General features: G+C 34.4%; 4 protein-coding genes across 12 annotated transcripts; 2 read left to right on the top strand and 2 right to left on the bottom strand.

Moving 5' to 3' along the window:
- LOC18604041 (peptidyl-prolyl cis-trans isomerase CYP26-2, chloroplastic) lies at positions 190-1,914 on the top strand. Its single transcript, XM_007036345.2, has 2 exons — positions 190-1,241; positions 1,719-1,914. The coding sequence occupies exons 1-2, from the start codon at positions 361-363 to the stop codon at positions 1,819-1,821; spliced, it is 984 nt and encodes a 327-aa protein (XP_007036407.2). The 5' UTR covers positions 190-360; the 3' UTR covers positions 1,822-1,914.
- On the bottom strand, positions 1,917-7,687 carry LOC18604040. Of its 4 annotated transcripts, none has more exons than XM_007036342.2 (9): positions 7,461-7,687; positions 7,170-7,353; positions 6,901-7,024; positions 6,439-6,779; positions 5,288-6,107; positions 5,025-5,101; positions 4,814-4,928; positions 2,681-2,880; positions 1,917-2,288 (listed from the first exon to the last, which is right to left on the bottom strand). In XM_007036342.2, exons 1-9 carry the CDS (start codon positions 7,541-7,543, stop codon positions 2,205-2,207), a joined length of 2,028 nt encoding a protein of 675 aa, XP_007036404.2. In that variant the 5' UTR covers positions 7,544-7,687; the 3' UTR covers positions 1,917-2,204. The 4 variants fall into 4 exon arrangements, with proteins under 4 accessions (XP_007036404.2, XP_007036405.2, XP_017973235.1 ...); XM_018117745.1 differs by adding an exon at positions 2,390-2,469 and having other exon boundaries at positions 2,199-2,288; positions 4,814-5,101; XM_007036343.2 differs by having other exon boundaries at positions 4,814-5,101.
- LOC18604039 (elongation factor Tu, chloroplastic) lies at positions 9,835-11,724 on the top strand. The gene has a single exon (XM_018117747.1). It carries the CDS (start codon positions 9,972-9,974, stop codon positions 11,424-11,426), a length of 1,455 nt encoding a protein of 484 aa, XP_017973236.1. The 5' UTR covers positions 9,835-9,971; the 3' UTR covers positions 11,427-11,724.
- LOC18604038 (protein DEHYDRATION-INDUCED 19 homolog 6) lies at positions 14,650-18,991 on the bottom strand. Of its 6 annotated transcripts, none has more exons than XM_018118460.1 (7): positions 18,694-18,985; positions 17,851-17,910; positions 17,218-17,354; positions 16,846-16,923; positions 16,509-16,741; positions 15,011-15,114; positions 14,650-14,928 (listed from the first exon to the last, which is right to left on the bottom strand). In XM_018118460.1, the coding sequence occupies exons 1-6, from the start codon at positions 18,788-18,790 to the stop codon at positions 15,012-15,014; spliced, it is 708 nt and encodes a 235-aa protein (XP_017973949.1). In that variant the 5' UTR covers positions 18,791-18,985; the 3' UTR covers positions 14,650-14,928; position 15,011. The 6 variants fall into 6 exon arrangements, with proteins under 6 accessions (XP_017973949.1, XP_007036394.2, XP_007036399.2 ...); XM_007036332.2 differs by having other exon boundaries at positions 18,712-18,984; XM_007036337.2 differs by lacking the exon at positions 17,851-17,910 and having other exon boundaries at positions 18,712-18,991.

Below are 23,277 nucleotides of genomic sequence, written 5' to 3'. Positions count from 1 at the left end.
TAAATTTTTTAAGTAATGTATGAGCCTTTTCGAGTATTATGTTTTTTTTTTTTAATCTTTTCCTTTTATTAAAAGAAAAAAATCCTGAAATCAGGACCTCATGTTCTAACTCAAGATATGGCCCATAGCAGGCTCAACAAATTGGGAGTATGTCTTACGCACCATATAAAAGCAAGGCATTTCTTGGATTTTGGAGGGATTGACTCACCATTTTTCTTATCCTCAAAAATCTCTACGAAAAGAGAGGCATATGAAACAGAATTTCATCTGCAGCAGCAGTAGCAGAACTCTCTTGAGGCAGTGAAGGTAGAATCCCAAAAGGAAAGGAAAACTGTCAAAAGCAGTGAATTAAACAGAGAAATGTTACAGAACACAAAATTCTTACAATCCTCCCCACCATTACTTCACCCTCCAACTGCACCAGCTCCCCTTCCACAACTCCCTACCATTCCTGCTTCCCCTTCTTCCCCCATTCTGAGACAGTTCAAATTATCCAGGCGAGAGCTTGCAATTTCTGGCAACTCTTCGCTGCTTCTCCTGTTAGGTTCCCAGGCCCTGGAACAACTCTATCCATCCAAGGCAGAGGCTGAAGAAACTCCAACAGAAGACAATCAACAGGAGCAGAATGTTAACACTCCTAGTCTTGATTGCAGCAAGAAAGTTGCTACCAAACGAGCTTTTCTTGATATAGCCATTGATGGAGAGCCTGTTGGTCGCATTGTTATTGGACTATATGGGGATGACGTTCCAGCTGGGGCTGGCTGGTTTAGCAGTATAGTTAGTGGAGCTGCTGGAATTAGCTACAGAAGGAAAGAGTTCATTAAGATCATGCCGAACTACGTGCAACATGGTGGGTTGAGATCTTTCGGTGTTGATGCTGAGCGTGCGAAGAGAACTGGAAGCAGTCTGGGTATTGAAAATCTGAGGGAGGAGTGGGAGAGAGTGTATGACAAGTGTCCAGGAGCAAAGAACTTGGCTGGATCAGTGAGCATCATCGTCAGGGATCCCTCTAAACCGCCTCCGAAACTGAAGCTGGTTGCTCGAAAGGGGAAGCTGGAGATTGATCAGGAAGAGATTGGAACAGAGCCGAATGGTACAGAGTTTGTGATTGCTATCAAGGATTCACCAGAACTGGATGCTTCAGCTCTCGTGGTTGGCGAAGTCTTGGAAGGAATGGAGGTTGCAAAGAGAATTGGACAGGTCAAGACTGTGCAAGAGAACACCGGTTCTCCCTATTTCAGGTATGCTTTTCAATCATGGCAATATTCATGGTGCTCTTCTTGGCAACTTCATAAAATAACATGTATACTTTGGAGCCAAGAACCCAATAAATGTCACGACTCTTTACTTTATTTTAACATTTTTATGTATCTGTGTCAGACACATATCCGTACCCGACACTCTATCTAAAACCTATGTAATTATGTCAAACATATATCCATATCCAACACTTTCTTCTTCAGAGTATGTAACGTAAAATGGTATCTCCATCCAGATTTTTCTTTCCCCACTAACCCATAATTCATCCTAAAAAGGGGGTGTTCTATGTAACTCTATTCTTGTTCTTCCAAATTCGATGATCTCAAAGAAAAATATAAGAAAGAATAGATAAATTTTATCTAAATTCAATTTAAGTTCGTTATATTTGAAAATAAACATTTCTGTCTCAAAACAATGAGAACTCCATTAACAGATGTGTACTTGCGTTTGGTGAGCAGGGTGGCCAAGCTAATAGGCGACAAAAGAGCAGTCGTGGCAGAAAGAGGCTTCAATCGCCCCTACTCGAAGGTGCTCATCACAAATTGTGGTTTGATGGACTGAACCATATCCCATTTGCATACTGCTCATATCCTTTCAATTTTGAGAGAAGAGTGACCTGTTCTATGCGATAAACTAAGTATTTCTACTTCTCAACATGTCAATCCAAAAATTTGATTGAAACTCATAAGCTGCAGTATGGCTGTCAACGGAATTTTAAGCTTTAATCTCACGCTGTAATTTGGCTGTAAATGAGAGGATGGGGGTACTACTGCACAAAGCCTAACAATAGATACAACATATTTGTAGGTTTGAAAAAGGGTGGAAACTTGAGAAACATGATTGCCATCCTAGCATACACATGAAACAAGGGAAGTCGAATCTCCGGTCTCCGGTATCATTGGGCATTCATTGATACACCGGAATAAAAGTTACAAGCAGCAATTTTAGCTTGATTCATGGGTGTTCTTAGGTCTTTTGGCTATAGGAGACGCGAACAGCTTTCTAACTGATGCAATGGGATCATCAACCTGCAGAATAAAATCCAGCAACATTATGATCCTCTAAAGATTATAATAAAGCAATGGATAGTATTTGATCGAACATAATTAATTATATCTTAAATGTTGACATTTATCTGGATTCATCAAACGGAGGAGGATATTCTTTCTCAATCACCATGTATAAGCAACAGTTCCTGCAATCAAAGAACTGTTGTCCGTGTCTCAAAACCTAATTATTTTTTATTTTAACAGATTCAAAAAATAGAGCAGGATAGAGTCACAAGTAAGAATGAGCAGTATAAATAATTAAAAGTTAAAACTAACAGCAAACATACAAACTGGTATCAAATACTTCCATTTTAGCACCAAAAATATGGTAACACCTCCTTTACTTGAGTAAAAGTAAAATTTTAACTTACCTTAATCAGAGAGGCAGATGAAGGAGAACATGTAGGTGAAGAATGAGGAAAATTTTTCCCGCCTAGCAAAGCAGATAATGTTTGTTTCCATCCAGGTGTGCTGCTACCTGCTGATGCAATCCACGGACAAAAGTGTCTGTGCTGCCTTATTGGATCAAACTCTGTTATCTTATCCATGCACAGTTGCTTTAGATCCTTTCCTGGAAAATGGAGGTAGCAGTTTATAAAACCACCCTTAGATTAAATGACAAATCTCAAAGAATCAGACTATCAAAGAAAGATAGGTATGTAACAACTGCATATGCCACAAAACACATAAACCAGCTACATACTATATATCAAGAAGGTTACACTTTCACAATTAACCACCTAGCCAACAAGGTTCTTATAAGGGGGCACCTGAGCATTTGACTTATTGGTCGGTGCATGATTTCCCTGTTTAAAGAGTAGGGTTCAAATCCCCCGCACCACACCCTCCACCCCCCCCCCCCCCCCCCCAAAAAAAAAAAACGGTACTTATAAGGGGGAAACTAGGAGAAGAAAATAATTTTTCATGCAGCTAATGGATCAGCCTTCCAGGCGGCACTGAAACTGAGAAAGATCACAAAGCTTCTAGCTGCTCCAACAGTGGATTTCTAGCACAACATATTTATGCATTACTAGCAAAGCAAGGACAAAACTTGAATTCAACTCTGGCTAAGCTACACAACAAGACACTATTGCAGCTTTAAACATTCCAGAGATGGTATTGTGAATGAACATCAACATGCCATCCCAGTGGCAATGAAGTGTTTGAGTGCAATCCAAGTCAACAATTGCCACATGATTCTTGGAGCACTCTCTTCCATCAGTTCCATAAGAACTTGCAATGCTCCAATGGCAGATCCCTCAATGAAAAATTGATCAAAGAGAAATGATATTAAAGTCCATCACCTTAAAATTTAAAACAACCTATGAAGATAACCTCAATTGCCACCAGCACTGTAACCTAAGCTTCATTTCAATCAAGTACCATCTTTGAATAATCATATATCAAGAAATGTATATGTTGATGGCTATATTTCTTTCTATATATTCATCAAGGCACATGTTTAGGAAGATTCTTCAACATGACAACCCTGGCACGTAGTCTACCCATCCAACAACTGATCTATCCTCTCATCCTGTACTTGAATAACTAGAGGGAGAGTGTTATTCCACAATGGTGAAAGTGTTATTAGTAAAGCCATTCATTTTTAACCAGGTGCTTGGTTGATCAAAAGAAATTACAGAAACCATTTTGGAATCTATAGAAAAAGTGAAAAACTAGACTCCAGGTGTTTAACTTAACTAGGTGTATAAGAAGCATGAATAAGTTTATAATTGACAAGATAGGTTGGAAACAAATAAAACTTGACTTCCCATACTCCCGGAAATCTAGGAAGATAACTTTGGTCTTTTTGGGCTTTACTATACTTGGCAATTGGAGCATTCTTCTCAATTGTAAATAAAGCTCATATTTGTCAAACATCTTCTACGAAAAACTAGAAGAAAGCTCCAACACCTATTAATTTCACAACTTCTAAACAGGAAAAATATAGTACAACTTAAATGTTCAACTTGGTGCATAGAACTGAAATTTCAATCTCTCTTAGGTGTGAAAGCCACAAAATGGTAACAAGTAATGAGTATATAAGGTGAGAATCTTACTAACAGAAAAGATAGTTTAGCAAATTAGATTACTACTTCATTTTCTATTAATCAGCTGGTAAGCAGAGAAGTCATATATAAATCACTCGCCCTCAGATAGACCATTAAAAGAAATTGATGGGTGAAACAGACCTGACATGCTACAGGTATAAAAAATAGATTTTTCACAGGAACGTATTATATAGGCAGAAAAAGAAATTCATCCTAATAAACTCTCTGTAACATGAGAGTGAAATAGTATATTCTCCAACTGAAAATATATATGCAGTTTAACTTCATAATCTACAAGCAATAAATAATCAGTTAAAAGCATAACAAGCCCCGAAATAAAGGGAATTAAATAACAATAGAGCAAAAAAGCATACTGATAGTGAAACTTTCGTTTTATTCAAGGTTATTTTTAAAGAGCACCAAGGAGTGAGGACAACAAATAATAATGCTTACCTTTGGCACAGGCTAAGACCTTATTGTTTTGTGCAGTCTGCCTTCCAGCAATTACACCTTCCTGGCTATTAGCATTTGGTGCATCAGAACAAGTTTTGTCTTCTGTGGAGTTCATCTTGTATGTGCCATCAATATTTACATCAGCTTCCAAGCCAGAGGCAGCACATGTAGACTCTTGATGATTAGATAAAGAAATTTCTTTATTGCAAACCTTATCTGTTTCTGCAATTTGTTCTGGATGGCACTTTTCAGATGTAATCATCACTGATGAATCATTATCCTTAGTTCCTGCATTTCCAAGGGAGACATTAGCACCTTGGGTCATAACAGAAGACTCTCCAACTTGCAAAGTACCAGAACCAATTATTGCTAAATGACCAGATACATTTTGAGGCAATTCATTACTTTCGTAAGAACCTTGTGCTACATTCTGAAAGCTCTCTATTTGACCCCTCATGTTAGAATCATACATACCATTATCAGGATAAGTTTCTTCTGCAGTCAAGCCGGTTCCTTCCAATGGCATGAGGTTTCTGAAAATATCATCTCTTGCACTATCATGGTTTGAACAAGGGGATTGATCATTGCTTGTAGAATTACAATTCACTTGATCATCCTTTTCTTTATTTGAAGTTCTCATGTCTTCCAATGGCACGACTTGGCCTTCTTCTCCTTGAATCATATTGCAGTTGGCTTCTGGTCGTGTATCTTCCTGGTTAATATGTATCTGCTCTCTAAACTCTGGATGATATAAAAGCCTAGCCCTTAAACTCTGGCCAATAACAGGCAAAGAGATTGTTGCTTTAATGTTTTGTCGTGTTGGTGGTGGACCCCCTGCTATAGTTAATTTTAAATTTGAAGATTGCTCCATAGATGATGACCCAACATTTGAAGCAACGGCAACAACCCTCTCACCAACATTGCTTTCATGGCCTGAGTCATGGACCCCAGGACTGACTTCTGCATATCCAACAACTCTGAAGAACTCTACAGGCTGTTGAACAGTGGAGAAAGTCCATAATCCAACACTAGCACCACAAAGCCTGCAATCTAGAACAACAGACTTGGGATCATACTGCAATCTACAAGAATTCTCAGATTCTTTATTTGCCTCCAAATTTTCATGTTCATCAATAGAATGGATGCTGAGACTCGGATTTCGTCCATTATCAACTCCCTGGGATAAATTTAATATATCAGCATCTTTGACAACATGATTTGGACCATCCTTGCATTCAACCACATACGGGAGTGAGCGTGGTTCCCAGCCACAAAGACTTATAAGCTTCTGTGCCTGCACATTTTCAATACCGTCACTCTTCAACACCAACAAAAATTCAAGAATACAGAAAATCACAGTCAATAACTGCAGGATGTATTATGCTTGTATCGGTCACAAATTGGAGACACCGTAGGATATTTTTTGTACTAGAAAGCAGAAGTTGGAACTGTATAAAAATGCAATACATGAAAGTTTCAGAGTGCAACAAATGCATGCATACATGTGAGTGATGTGTGTGTGCATGCGTAATGAAAGCAACTGACACTGGCAAAAATTTAGAAATGTATCTATTAGCATTACCAAACCTATAGTTGCAAACCAAAATGACAAACAAGTGTCATACCTGATAATACATGTTAGTGGAATCCACATCAGATCCACTTTCAATAGTTTCTGATTGAGAAAATTCAGCACTGTCTTTCTGATAATCCAACATGAAGGGTTGTCTGAGGAATTCTTCCAGCTGAGGGCTTTTCATAAATTCAATGGCTGAAGATGAAATCACCGGAAGAGCTAAAAGTTGACAGAGTGAACAAGATCGCTCCTTGAATTTCTCAACTAAATCAGCAGGCATAATGGGAGGAAATTCAGCTAGTCTTTCCTCGCAGGCAATGTTAATCCAAGGGCAAAGTAATTTGTGTCCACTATCCAGCTTTAAGCTAAACACCAAGGCTACCTTCTCAACTGAAGAGCATAGAATAATACATCCCATTTAGCCGCAAACACAATATAAAACTTTCTTTTACAATTGCAAGAATCAGTTTAAAGAGTGATTGAGTGGAGTAAAATTAGATGCATGACATGCCTTGCTGCTGTGTCCAAGAAGGTGGAGTGGAAAAAAGAAGACGCGCTCCGCATGATTCACAGGCAATAATATCCATATCTACATTGACCCAACCTCTCCTAGCACAATTTACAGCACTTACTACCTAATAACAATGGAAAAGATAATCATCCATTACCTCCCATCAATTTAAAAAAAAAAAAAGGGTTTACTCAGAACCTAGGAAATTAGTAACTAAGATAGAAAGAAAGAAAGAAAGAGTGGGGTTGGATTCTAATGAATAAGCGAACCTTGGGCTTAGCAAACCAAGTCATGGATTTGAATGTCGATAGCCTCCTCACAAGGTCTCCTCTATCCCATGGTCTACACAGCGGAGCTTCAGCCGTAACTAAGCAATGCTGCGGCTCTTCTAGTGCTAAAGCAGACGACGGATTCGGGCGTTTCTTGCCTCGTAACGATTGTCCTCCCAACGAACTACCAATTTTATTACAAATAAATATACAAAAAAAAAATTAGAAGCAAGAATATTAGAAATTCAAATTCCATCAACTAGACCCTAAAAACAAAAGAAGGAATAAAACCTGGAGGAGGAAGGAGTGGGTTTAGGGGCATGAAAGATCTTGTTCATGATCGAATGAAACCTCTCCTGTGAATTCTGCGCCATTATTTCTTTCTTTTATCTTCTCTTCCTTTATCAGAGAGAATTTAATCTGTTCGAGAGAGAGTTCTTTAGACGAAGAAGAAGAACGTTGCTCGAGCTTCGCCTTGCCGTCTCCAGTTCCGCCTCACTCGCTTTCCTTATATAATGTCTTTTTATCGGCAGCTTCCGACACGAACACCATGTAAGCTATAGTTTCAAATTGCTGTAAGATTCAATGGGCCGGGCCGAGTATTCGCTTGTTCAGAGGTCGGGTCGGCACCTCGGATAAGTTGAGTTGGGCCCAACTCGGTTTTATCAATTTATATGCTATTTTAATGTTTAAAAATAATTAAAAACTTTTTATAATATTTTAAATATTAAAATTATAATTTATATAAAAATATTTATTTTGTGATTTATTTTCTAACTATTATTCTTAAAAATCCTAAAATTAGAAGAATAAACTTAAATTTTGTATTTCAATAAAGAGATAACATCAAAAAAATGAATATTATTTTAAAACACCAAAAATAATAAGATGGATATTCAATTTGAAATAGAAGAATAATATCAAGCTACACATGGGCTTAAAAATTTAAATCCAAATAGAGTTTGAGTTAACAACATTTATCTTAATAGTTGATGCATGTATCTCCATTTTTAAAAAAATAAAATTCTAACATCTTTTTTCCTAAATCGAAATAATAAAAAAAATCAGAGTACATTGCACTAAACATTCATGACTTTTGTGAGATATGTCGTTTTTTAGAACTCAATTATTTTATTTATGATTTTTTAAAAAATATTCAAAATTCATTCATTTTATCAATTGATATCAAAATTAGACCAGACTTGTCGCTTCAACGCCATGTGAATGTCAATGCGGAATTAAAATCAAAATGTGATATGTGATTAAAATTGTCACATGAGTATGCACGGATTTACTTTTTTTCATTAATTTAATATAACAATTATTATTAAAAATAAATTCCTACATGTTTAGGCGATAATTTTAAAAGTTTATGTTTGATATACTATTGATGTAGAGTATTTATACATTATTACTTAATCGCGACATATCACCTCATTAAGAGTATAAAGATAAAGATTTAAAAGTCAATTCAAAATGAATATTTTAAAATTATGACCACTTTAAATTTATGACATAATGATTAGAAAAGTCTTTGAATTATTCAAGAAAATTTAATTAAATCATTATTATTTTATTACATTTAATTAAGCTGTAATTATTTTATTTTGAATAAAATAGGCCTTTTATGGTTAATGAAAATTAATTAAAATTTCATTTATCTTTTTATATTGATACGAAAAGTGAAAAATATCATACAATTATGTCATAATGTCATATTAACGTACCATTTCATCATTTTACATGTCACATCAATATTATATGATATAAAGTGATAAATGATATTTTTAATAACGATTAATGATAATAATTTATTTGACTCAAAATAAATATATAATTATTTATATAAAAAATTTTCATAATTCATAGTTTTTTTAAATATTATATCTAAATTAATTTATTAATAAAATGTTGTTGGCAAAGTTGAGAACCTGAATCAGAGACGTGGCACCCAGAAGTGGCTGTCTTTGTTTCTGTGGGTAACCAGCTCTCCCAATAATTCTACACAATACCAGCCACAAACTTCCATGGAAACTTCTCTTATTTTGAACCTCAAATAACTACGAATATGACCCCTTTGAGAGTTAAAGACCGTGCAAAAGCTCCGTTTACTAAGAACATATCTGAATTATTATTATTTTTTAATTTAGGTAAAAGGAATTTGAATTTTGTTATTTTAAATAAGGGATCATAGATTAATTAATCAGTTAAATAGCTCTGAATTATATTTGTTTTTATAATCAATTTTATATCATTTTATTGTATTTATATAAATTCTTAATCTCAACCAGAAAAAAACATCATCGATTATTTTAAATCTGATTAATATTTTCTAATCACATCACATTTACACATAATAATTAATATTATTATAGACAGTTGATATGAAATTAATCACTTAATTGTATGATCAAAGCCCATCATATAAAGTAAATTACATTATCATGACATATTTTAACTAGTATTAAACATTATAAGTATCGATAACTTGTCTTAATCCAAACCCATCAAACATTGACTTGATGATTTTACATGATGTTACCGTAAACGTGCACGTGTCAGAATCGGAGTAGGATAGCATGGAAATTCAGTACTACCCAAAGTAAGCACTGTGAATTGAGCAGCAGTGGGGAGTGGATAGAACTCATATTAGCCCTGCTTTGGTCCTTCCAAACAAGATAACAAAACAAATCCATTGCCTTTCCTCCTCCCCCTTGCATTCCTTCCTCCTCCATTTCTATCCCCCAAGGCCAAAACCCCCCGAGTACTCCCGCCTTCTCTGCTCTCTCAAGCGTAACAGAAATGGCAATTTCATCGACGGCAGCAGCAGCAGCCACTCCTTCAAAGCTTAGATACCCCTACGCCTCCCCTCTCTCGACTCACTCCGCAACCTCCACAGCCAGTTTCTCCGCAAAATCTACAAAACTGACCCCAACCCATCTCTCATCTTCCTTCCTCCCGCCTTTCCTCGCCACTACCGCCACCAGCACCGTCATCCGCCGCCGTGGAGGGGCTCTCACCGTAAAAGCCGCTCGTGGCAAATTCGAGCGGAAAAAACCCCACGTCAACATCGGCACCATTGGCCATGTCGACCACGGAAAAACCACCTTAACCGCGGCTCTAACCATGGCCTTAGCTGCCATGGGTAACAGTGCCCCTAAGAAATATGACGAAATCGATGCCGCCCCAGAAGAGCGTGCTCGTGGTATCACCATTAACACCGCCACCGTGGAATACGAAACCGAGAACCGCCATTACGCCCATGTGGACTGCCCGGGGCACGCTGATTATGTCAAAAACATGATTACCGGAGCTGCCCAAATGGACGGCGCAATCTTGGTCGTTTCCGGAGCCGATGGACCCATGCCCCAGACGAAAGAGCATATCTTGTTGGCTAAACAAGTTGGTGTTCCAAACATGGTTGTGTTTTTGAACAAGCAAGACCAGGTTGACGATGAAGAGCTTTTGCAATTGGTCGAATTGGAGGTGCGTGAATTGCTTTCAAGTTATGAATTTCCTGGTGATGATGTGCCTATTATTGCGGGCTCTGCCCTTTTAGCTTTAGAAGCTTTGATGGCTAATCCGAGTGTTAAGAGAGGTGAAAACCCATGGGTTGATAAGATTTATGAACTTATGGATTCTGTTGATAGTTATATTCCTATTCCCCAAAGGCAAACTGATTTGCCTTTCTTGTTAGCTGTTGAGGATGTATTTTCCATCACGGGTCGTGGTACTGTTGCCACTGGTCGTGTTGAGAGAGGTACTATAAAGACTGCAGAGACTGTTGATATAGTTGGGTTGAGGGAAACAAGAAACGTTACAGTTACTGGTGTGGAAATGTTTCAAAAGACATTAGATGAGGCTATGGCTGGTGATAATGTTGGGTTGTTGCTTAGAGGTGTTCAAAAGGCTGATATCCAGAGAGGGATGGTTTTGGCTAAACCAGGAACAATTACTCCGCATACTAAGTTCTCCGCAATTGTTTATGTGTTGAAGAAGGAAGAGGGTGGTAGGCATTCTCCATTTTTCGCGGGTTATAGACCTCAGTTTTACATGAGGACTACTGATGTGACTGGGAAGGTAGCTTCGATTATGAATGATAAGGATGAGGAGTCTAAGATGGTTATGCCTGGTGACCGTGTAAAGATGGTTGTTGAGCTTATTATGCCTGTGGCTTGTGAGCAAGGGATGAGGTTTGCTATCAGAGAAGGAGGGAAGACTGTTGGAGCCGGTGTTATTCAGTCTATCATCGAGTGATTTTAGGAAACTGACATTGCAGGAAATGTTACTTGCTTTTTCAGTGATGTCAAAAACTTTTATTTGTCAAGGTTATGCAATTAGTTCACCATTTTTAGGACATCTTTGATTCCAATTTCATATATTTTGCAGTTTTGTACTTCTTTTGCTTCAGACTCATGTCTAATCTAGTTGGATAATATTCATGTCATAATTCGATGTGATCTTATTTTTCTCTGTTGCTTCTGCTGTTATTGAGCTAATTCTTAGAGCTTTTGCTCGCTTTAGAAAATGTCATGTTCTTCAGGTGGTTAACACACACCAATACTCTAAAGGAATCATTGTTCTTCAAGGCTGTTTTTTTCTGTGTCAATGAAACTTTCATACAGCATTGTCAATTTAATCTGATAATTGTTTTGGTCCACTTAAATTGTAATTTGTAGCTCTTCATGGCAACTATAATTTTTTGTGATTCTAGGTAACCATCTTATCTAGTGTTTCTCCTGCAAAATCTTGCATTGATGGTTTGGGAAATGCATACTCTTCTTTTAGTCAGTTTCCAACAAGTTCAACTTGCTTCATAGTTAGTAAGTTCATTTTTGTAATAGTAGGTGTATTATAGATATTGATTGCTGAATATTTTGACCAAAACAAAGAAAAAGTATACCTCTATTGGTGATTGAATTGGCTTACCACATTTTGATAACTCTTGCTTATTACCTCGCAAGCTTGTAACCTCTTATCATCTTTATCATGAAGAATTTTCTCTTTGCTAGTTTCACGAGTAGAGCTACCAGAAAGAATTTGTAGTTGTAGATTAAACAAGGTTTGTCAATCTTTCCTGCCTTTGAAAATAATCCCTTGGAATAATGGCTATTATTGTCAAGCTACTAGTTTAGCACAGTGGTACATGTCACTCACTCTTCTGTACCAACCTTTTCCACCTATTCCCTTTTCCCATTTTGGGACAGCATCTTTCTGGAGTATAATCATGCATGTCTGCACAAGTTGAACTAGGATTCATAAGACAAGTTGCAGTGGATATGTAGATTGGTGTGCCACGAGGTAGACTCTGGATTTTGTCATCCAGGGACCCAGGAGATGGATGTTACTGCTAAATCTAGATGTGAAAAAGGATATGCTCTGCATTTTCCATGAAGGGCATTTCGAAGGAGTTTATGTCAAGGCCAATGCTACTCAAGACTCGAGGTAAATGACCTTTGGCACAGGGATGTCAACAACGGTCAGAGGTATCCCTTATGACACGTTAGGTTCGCACGATGAAATAGAATAGAATGGAATGGTTATCATGTTATTTGGTTCATGAGATGAAATATGATAAGAATTGTTATTATAATTTATTTTGATGGTTGGTTGATAATAATAGCTTTGGAAAAGTTTAAGAATAAATGAAAAAATGACAAAATTACTTTTTATTATAATTTAGTAAATTAGATAAAATTATTTATTATTATAATTTAATAATATTTTTTCTTTTTTAATTTTTTAATTTTATTTTCATTATAAATTTAAAATATTAATAATTCATTCTTAAATTATTAATATGATTTTTTACTTCAATTTCTCTTTATTTTTTCTCTATTTGTAGTTTCATTTTTTAATCTTTTAATTTCTATTTTCATAAAAAATTTAAAATTATAATTATTATTAAATTATTAATATATTTTTTAATTTTAATTTCTTTTTACTTTTTCTTTATTTTTATTTATATTTGTATATTGTAATTATTTTCAATAAATAAAGACATTTTTGTCCAATAAATTTTTGACTCTATTCCATAGTCATGGAAGAGCCTTCGACATGGAGAGGTGGGGAATGGCTAAACCAAGATTTTGGAGAATTATTGTTCCTCGGAACCTCAAAAACCAGCGAAACAAAAGAATAAAAATGAGAAAGGAATAAAGGGGAATGACTTTGCTATTTCCCATACCAAATGTATCATTAGTTCTATTTGAATTTTATTATTAATGAAAATTAAATTAATAATTTTAAGTTATTAAATTAAAATTTAAAATCATTATTAGAATAATTAATAAATTTAAGTAAGCATTACATTAATTATAAAAAGTTTATAAATAAAAAATAATATTTGTAAAATTAATATTTAATATTAAAATTTATTATTTATAATTGAATTCAAGTAGTGGGTAAGACCATTATTTGAATCCTATTTGAAATCGATTATAAAAAATCTTAATTTTATTTAATCAAATATGATAATACAGGATAATTGGCACTTGAAATAATGTCTTTGTTATTAGACTTGACAATGTTGGATACGATACGAGAAGACATGGAATTAAATAAATTTGAATTTAATCTTATCGTATTTCGTGTTTTAATTGTGTCAGACATAATTAACACGTTTAATTAATAGTATTATCATGTTTAAACGCGTATAAATGACACATTTAATGTTAATGATGAATTTTATTAATATGATAATGAATTTTATATATGTTATTTATTTTAGATTTTATTATATTTGATGTTATTATTATTTGTTATAATTATTTTTATAATTATTAATTTTAAATTTGAATAATAAAATTATATTTTAATATAAATATTTTAAGTTGATCAGGTTAAACGTATTAAAAAAAATTATGTTAATCGTTTAATCATGTTTATTAATTGTGTTGTATAAAAATTTTTAATATATTTAATAAACGAATAATTATTCTTGTGTTCGTATTTAGTTTTATCATGTTTCGTATCTTAATAATGTTAACACAATTAAGACACAAAAATATGAATTGTCAAGTTTACTTATTACTAGATAAAATCCCAATTAAATAAAATAAAAAAAATAAAAACTTAATTAGGTACAAATCAAAGAAACAGGGTTTTGAGTATAATAAAAAATATAAAGATTTAATTGCAAAAACACATAATTGAAGAGTGTTTATTGTTTTTTAAGCCCAAAGAAAAATAGGAACTTGGCCTGGGGAGAAAGACACCATAACAATTGCTTATCTCCAGCTTAGGCTCATGCAGAAAGCCAGAACTAAGATATGGGCTTTACGGCCCATTCCAGTACACCCGCTTAAGGCCTTTCTCAGTTTGCGTTTCATTTGATTGTTGAAGAAAATCTGATTTCCAACATAAGCTCTTTATTAAGTTTATCTCTGCTAGATTGTAGGCAAAAAGGGTTAATGGTAGGAGAATCCTTTTTGACAGCAAAAGAAGGCTGGAGAATAGAGCAAAAGGAAATGACTCAGGAAACATTAAAAAGACATTAACTCAGCTTTTAAAACTTAAAAATAGAGTATGTTTCTACACTCCTTATAAAGCTGTGGCCTTTCAATGGCTACAAATATTTGTTTGACTATATAGGCATTATACATACATTCGTACATACATACATACATCGCTTTTTGATGAACAGACCATGTTGCGTTTCACGAGCCGTTCCTCCCAGATAATACCAATTATGATGATCGACCTCCTAGAACCATCACCAGTGCTAAAAACCCAGTGTTGATTAACACAGCCAGGTGAGCTGCAAGCCAGCAACAGATATCAACAAAGACTTTGTTCCTGTGTAATAGTTTGAGATTCATAGGGACTAGATGAGAAAGAACCTTAGAAGATGGTTGACATGACCAACTGTAGAACAAATGCGGCTTTTTGCCTTCTCTCTTCTGTATTCTGTTCATGATCCTTGTCCAAAAAAGGTGGTTCAGTTCTGCACAAAAAGGAAACAATCAACGACATTTAAAAATGCGTCTTAACCAGATCCCCGCATTAGAGCTGGCGAATTCCACCAACATCAGAAAACAATAGAACTGGAAATTGCAGTAAGCTGAAAGAGAAACTGACTGAAATATGTACATTTTGCTCTTTCATACTTTTGGGACAACCTTTCAGAACATGAGGGTCAGAATTTATTTACTTCAAAATAAATGGACATAAATTAGAGCAAATTTTCATTTCATACAGAGAAACTATAACTCGTATAATACTTTCTTCAAGTTGTAAAAATTGACATTTGTCAGTACATCAAACCACACTATTGTCTGACCTGTATGAAGATTATCTTGATTAGAAACCTCGACTCTGGGACATTATTCGCTGGGTCAAAGAAACATGGTCCTAGTCACTAGGAAGATTATCCTTGCCTTGATTCAAGGAGAAGAAGCAAAGCAGAATAGTAAGGCACGATACCCTTGAAAAACTTTGGAAATTGAGTAGAAGACTGTCACAAAAAAGTAAGACCTGAAGACTGAGGTTCCTGAAGTAGGCTTCTCTAGATAGGGTTCCATAGGTGTCTAAAGCAGGGAACAGAGAATGTTTAAAGAATTGCTCAAGAACAGGGACTTTCAGTCGGTGAAATGAAACAGACATTTATGAAGTCTTCTTAAAAACAACACAGGGTTATGCTGGATAGAGTTCTAGAAGAATTCACGAAACATCAGGATGACCTCCACGGATATCAGAAGGAAGGAAGCTAAAATCATCTGTTTGTTTATTTGCTTAAACCATCAAAGACACAGACAGATCAAGCTCTATAACTAAGCAAAAGGCACTTTAAATTCTTACCTTTTCTGCCTAACCTTTGTTCAAATACTAAGGCAATTTACATGCCCACCCTAACACATGAGGAATCGTGGCTTTTGTATTTTCAGGTATGCAACTATCCTTTGTTTCTAATTTCAGATATGGACAAAACTAATTCCACAGACATGCAACATTCATAAATATCAATTCTGCAATAATCAATCAGACAGTTCTATATTATATGGAATCTGACTTTAGAGGGCACACAATTAAGTTATCAAAACAAAAAACAATTTACCTCAAGTGTGATAATAGGTTCTAATATGCTTTTACTACCTTACAGTTGCAGAATTTATATCCACAATTTTACTGATAAATAAGGAATTTAACTCATCTAAATCGACTAGAGTATGTCATGCAAGGCTGAGGGTCATTAATGACTTCTACGCAGCAACATAGGTCATTAAAATTTTTAGATTTTTAACATGCGGTTTCCTTCTAAATAGATCCTCTTTTACTAAAAAGTTAGCAGTCATATAATGTGTAATCGCACAATGTAAAAGCCCCATTCAATGAGTATACCTTTTCAAATTAGAAGTAACAGAAGTTTCACCGTCAGAGCATTTATCTCGCAAAATATCCTTAGTGTCTGAAACAGGTGCATTACAGAGAAAAGGAGAAAGGATCAGATCAGGTGCAGATTCATGTGCATTATCCCTATCGCCAGTTGAGGAACCAATAAATAAGCTCAGTTCCCTGCTAAGTGTAGCAGGAGTACCAGGCCAGCAGCCAGACTTTTGGGATTTTCTCCTTCGCTGAAAAGCATAAAGATAATTCCAGGTAAGCTCAAAGCACAAAAACATGCTCAAACATGCTACAAACTATATTTAACACATTAAGATCCAAAATGGGGAACAACCTTTAATGAACTAGCGTGTTGCACTATGAAATGTCCAATCACATCCTTACCAAGATTTGCTGCACATAGAGGACAAACCTGAAATAATCGTCAAATTATAATTTTAGTTGTAAGCAGCATTTGCAGAATCATAATGCCTTATATTTAAATCAGTTATATGTTCAACATTTAACTTCAATTTTAACCATTGCCAGCAATCGAAATGAGAAGGAAATAAGCTAATTTACAATCTTTGACAACTTATTATTAATAATTTAAAGCCAAATTAATTAGGATTCCAGTCAATCAGTGACAGGCGCAGATAAGAAACAAAATACACAATTATATACAAGGTACTCAACATAAGAACATCAGACAAGACGAAGAAAATACCGAATTTTTCAAGTCAAAGCAGTGTTCTTCCTGCAAATGAGTACAGAGAGCATGAATCTCAATTTCCACGTAACAGAAGGGGCATGGAAAGCATGCTCTTGTATCTTCATCTCCATCAAAATCATCATAATGTCCATCTGCTTCTCATATTAAATAATAAAAAAAGATGTCATATTAGGAATACATTCAAGAAACTAAAAAGAAAAGCTGAGCAGTGAAACAAAATGGGCAAACTTTGAAACAAAGACATATATGGCCCAACCAGAATCCTGGAGAGAAAGGATGGTAAGAAAGGCAGAGAATGAAGGAAACAAAAAAGGAACCCATTACATTTTTCGAAATCGGTCTTCCTAAACATTTTTAGAGTTTATCCAGACACCAAGCATTTCGTGGCCTTAATTTGTATATGCGACAAGACAGACCAGATACCACCAATATTACCAAATTCCAAGCAAGGGAAAATTTAGATTAAAAACACCCACCTTATTGGAGATAAGAAAATTGGCAGTGCTACAATAGAGTACAAAAGAATTCAGATGTTCCTTGTTATCATTTAACAAGAGAAGATTCAAACAGCCAGCCCAATAAGCAAGAACCCGTAAGCTCATGAATCCAAAATTCTGTACATCTTACCTTCATCACAATTACTTTCATAATCCAACTGCCCATCTTCAGTTTCATCTTCACATTCATCTTCACATGTTCCATACAAGACACCACAATCAGATTCTTTCCTACACTCCTGCTGATTATCTAGTTGGGAGATATGTAATGACTTAACAGAAAAAGACAGGGAATTTGCATTCAATATCAATGCCTTAAGCTTATCCAAAATATTTTGAAAATCCAAGGTTTGCTTCTGAATGGTCTCCAGTACTTGATTACGCTTAGAGCATTCATCTTCAGTGTAAGTAGTCATCCTTGTGAAAGCCCCCAAAATGCTAAACTTTCTTTGTTTTTCTTCTCCTTAATGTCCATTATATCTGGACTCTTTAGAAACCCTAAGTGGCCAGCTCTCTAGGAATAAGTATTTAAGGACTTTCCAAGTTTACGGGATTGCTAATTATGGAAGGACACCTAAATAAGAAATGACAATAAAACAAAACATGAAATTCACTCATTAACGCCTGAAATCACACTTTTTTCTTCTATACTACTACTAAATTAAGGGAGAAAATTTATACTTTGAAAAACAAAAGTTTCAAGAACATAAGAAAATAAATGAAACCCATCATTCAGAAGTACCAAGAGAACCCCAAGGTCCTATAATCAAGTACAAATCTAAGTTCAGACAATCCCAACAAAATCTAATCAAAATCTTGAAGACCCAGTTCCTGAAAACTCTCAAAAAGCCTCTTACTTGCAAGAAACAACAAAAGCAACAAATCCATATGGCAATACCATAACAAAAACATGTCCTTTTTGTAAGGAAAAAGAAAGGAAAACATTAGAAAACCCAGAAGGAGAAAGTCATACTATAATCAAATTCAGTACCAGAGTTGAGACGAGCAGCACGAACTACAGAGAGATGCTTGGAAGAGTGAACTTTAGATGGCCAGAGGTCAACGTCCATTGTCTTACGTCAGCTTTCCGGTGGCTTAACTATACGTCAGCGTTTCCAGCAAGTAGAGAGAAGGAGAGGGAGAGAGAGGAAAGAAAAGCTTCCCTCTTTCCTTTTGCTTATGCAAATTTTCTCTCTCTTCTTAACTTACCCAGTATTTGCAAGAGGGTTTGTTTGCTTTGGGTGATGGGTTATGATGATGGATGTGCTTCTTCTGCTCTTCATTGTCTGACATTGTGGAAAGCTGTTCCGACATCGAAAAGCCACTTGGTGGATGGCTGACACGTGGCATTCTCATTATTTCTTTATTTTGGTAAAATTCTTCCATTTTTTTAATGTTTCATTGAAAAATAATTTATTATAAAGTTTTGGTCACATTTTACATTTGTGAGTAAAGTATAAAAGAGAGATTGTTCTCAAGTGACAGCAAACTTCTGTTTTATAACTAGGCCAACTTTTTTATTAAAAATGATAATAAATATTTTTTAATCGTCTCGAGTCAAATAAGACACGAGTATCATCTCTTATATACTTGATACTCGAATTCGATTATATTAATATTTGAATATTATTAAGCGCGATTATCCAATCCCCATATATTCTTTTGATAGAAACAATTATTTTTATTCATGGTAAACTTCATCTATATTTATTGTGGGTTTTTTTTTTATTTAACACTTTATAATTTTTTTAATTAACATTTCATGAATAAATTTTATTTATATAAAGATTACATTGTTAATATTCACACAATAAAATTATCGTTGATGCTCCTAAAGAAGAAATGGGTTTTTTGTTTTTTCTTCTTTTCTTATGCTTAATGAGAAATAAGCTTCAATTTAAAACAATAAGTTTCAATTAGTTGTTTGTTAGTGATAGAAGACTATGATCAACCAACTTTCCAAGTCTTGAATACAACAGCTCTCTTTGTTTGTATACAGAAAATTTTAGTCAAAAAGCAGAGTTTATGGCATTAAAACTCAACCCAAAGTATAAGGCAGTGACCGTTAATGTCACTTCCAAGTTATGGACAAAGTCTCCCATCACGTCCCTGGGCCTCACATAATAACATTATAAACCCTAATTGAAGCGATTAAACCTAATAATAATTAGTGTAAATTACTACTATTAATAAAAAAATTCAGTTTACCTTGGTTATAACGGAGTCAGGATTTCATATGTGGAGATGAATAAGAGGTGGGTCGATCGTGGGATCTTACGGAAATGGGATTCGAAGAATAATTTTATTGAAGTAGGTTTTATTTTAATTCATAAATCTATTAAAATTAGTTATTGATTAATTATTGTGGGAGCATCTCATCAAATAAAAAAAATTATATAGATAAAATTATAATTTTTTTTTAAAAATAAAAATATATTATATAATTTTAAAATTTTTGAGAGAACGGTATCTCTCTTCTCTTAATTATTAAAAATAAATAAATTTAATTTTTTAAAAAATTTATATATCGTATTTAAGTGATAATAGATAAATATTATACATGACAATCCATCAAATATAAATATGTTAAAAAATCAAACAAATACTCGAAAAAGGCAGCTCAACGAAAAGAAGTCCCAATCAATGGACAGGTACCTAACAAAGGCATAGGTGGAGATGAGGCAGCAGCACGTTGGAGGACGGTGGAAGTGTTGGACACAAAGTTGCTTTGATAACAAGAATGGAATATGAAGTAGGGACAGTGGGATTCCACATAGAAAAAGGGCTAACAACAAAAGATTAAAAGATTACAAATTAATATAATATATAAATACATATATAAATTAAAGGATTTTTAGTTGTTACATAAAGATATTTTAACATTTATTATTGAAGCCCACGTACATCTTTTATAATTATAATTTTTATTTTTATTACATGGCGTTTCGTACTTTTTTTTATCTATTAAGATTTTATAAATAAATTTTGTTCTTGTAAAGAATTACATTTCTATAACTTATTTATTCATATTTACTGAAAACAGAACTTATTTATAAGAAATTAATTAGGAAAAAAGAAAAAAGAAAAATTGGGATTAAAATTTTAAAATTTTTTATGAGATTTTTTATTCGAGTTAATATTATTGCAAACAAGTTATTTTATAAATCATACACTTTTTACAGTGTTATTATAAATTTTAATTTTACAAAATAGATAGAAAATGCTTACACGACCGACCGACGATCTTTTCGTGTCGAGATAAATGCTTTATATATCTATTAATATTATGTGATGGAGTTTAAAAAAACCCAAAAAATTAACTTTAATTACATATAGTTACTTGAGGAAAGGATTCTAAAATCTAAAGGAAAGCTTACATTAAAAGCTGGGGCAATCTATGGCTGCTGGTCAGCTTCATTCAAAAGTCTCTTTCTACACTTTTAGGTGTATATCTAAGTAGGGCCAAATCAAGAATTTTGGTTTGATTGGTAGCAATTAATTCATCAGCATAAATAGTTTATTATTATTATTTATATAAATTATAAAACAAAAATTTATTAGAACAGAATTCAAGATATTATCTCTTATAATACAATTATGTGTTTAATCAACTCTTTATACAATAAATTCTTTTTTTGATGGGATTAGAATTAATTATAAGCAAAAATTTCAATTGTAATCAAATAATTTTCATGAACGAAAGTAAAACTTGAGATTTAAAGATTTCGAAATCTCCTTCTTAATTGGAAAAAAAAGTAAAGAAGGCCAATGATAGGGTTTTTGGGTCCAGTGAAGGACAAGGCTTTATGCTATTCAAGTCTAACCTGGTCTGCTTACACCGATAGATATTTGTTGAAATTTTAAGATATTTTTAATTTAATATTTCAATTTTTTTTCAGGTATAAAGATTACGAACTTATCATATGGTATAAATCAACTGAAAGAATATTTACAGAAATCTCGACACATGGGAATTGTGTCTGGTTTGGTACCATATTGAACTTTTAAGATGAATGTTGGACTTAATAATTTAGAAGTATTTTTATTATAGTGGGGATAATTATTTTGCACAGGCAAAGCTGATGGAGGGCTGAAAAAGGAGAGGGAGGAAGGGGGGATCTGCAGATGTGGTTCGCATAGTCTATGTAGATGCTGTCCGAAATCAATCCAAACATTAAAAACAGGAGCATTTTCATGCAAATCATGATCAATCCATGAGAAATACCCTTTAAACAAGTACTGATAAAATTATCTTACAGAATATATACATAGCTTTAACTACTCAAAGGCCAAAGCCCAGAGTCCCCACTGTTTATCATTGTATGGGATATCCACACCCTTAGGTGCCAACTGCCATTATTCTGTTGGAGGGACCAACAGATGATCTCCTTTCTATGGAAACATGTGCCCAAACAATAGCTTTAGCTGATAGTGATCCAATGTTGATCATTAACTTCTTTATAAAAAGGGATGAAGGGATGGATGATAACAATCTGCAAAAGCTTTCATAAATGTGTTTTAGGAAAGGAGATTTTATTACTGGGAATCTGGCCAGGAATCACTTGGCAAAACACAAAACCATAGTCAACCTAAGCTTTTTCCATCATGACAGAGAAGGGGAAAAGAGCAATGTTTTAGAATATATGTTGGAACTCATCATTGTTTGAAGAGTGTCAGCCAGAGATAGTATTTGTGTTTGGGTATTATTCAATTTGATGATTAGGTGTAAAGTAAAGGTGGAAGCTAATTAATCAGTGGGTCAATGCTGATCAAAGAGATTGAAAGAGATAGAGTCAGCCCCAGCCATAATAACAGCAGCAACAAGTGGGAAAGCAAATAGTTTTTGCATGCTCAGAGAAAATTAGTCGCATGTGAAAAGGAGAAATCTGCAAGAGTCCTTCAACTCCCTTTGTCCTCCCAAAATGGAGCAGCCACTTCCACTACTATTTGCATAAAAGCAAAGCTCACTAGCTCTTTTCCCTTTTAGCAGACTGATTTGAATAAGACCATTCACCAAATCTCACTAGTTTTGATGCTTTGGAAGGGCAAGGGACATGCCTGACTACATATCTAAAAATTCCTATTCCCAAGTGCATCAAATGATTTTACCATTTCTTGTTCTTATGCTGTTCTATATTCACATAATCTATTTCCATTAGAGAACATATGAAGACAGAATTGATTGCATCAGAAGCAAAAGAAGACAAAAGGGAAAATTAATTATATGCAGCAAGATCAGCAACATCTGGAACAAGGGAAGCCCTCTCATGGTGAAAACATCCATATAGAAAATTGGCTCTATATTGTCACCAGATCTACAGTTCTAAGTTGCAGAAATGGCAGGAACTTTGATGGAAATTTGCCAGGGAAGGAAGAATACAAACACACACAAAGAAAAACATTGAGCAAATAGAAATGAAACTTTTATTACATGAAGCACTCACACACATTTCTTACATTCCTAAAAATTTCATCTGCCTGAAACAGCAGCTCTATCTTTCACTCGGATCTAGCTGCTTATTCACCTCACATACAATACTGCAAGAACATTTTCTTT

Source organism: Theobroma cacao, chromosome 3, assembly GCF_000208745.1.
Source record: "Theobroma cacao cultivar B97-61/B2 chromosome 3, Criollo_cocoa_genome_V2, whole genome shotgun sequence".
In the NCBI taxonomy this organism is placed as follows: Eukaryota; Viridiplantae; Streptophyta; class Magnoliopsida; order Malvales; family Malvaceae; genus Theobroma; species Theobroma cacao.
Note: the sequence above shows the minus strand (reverse complement) of the source record. Positions and strands in the feature narration are given on the sequence as shown.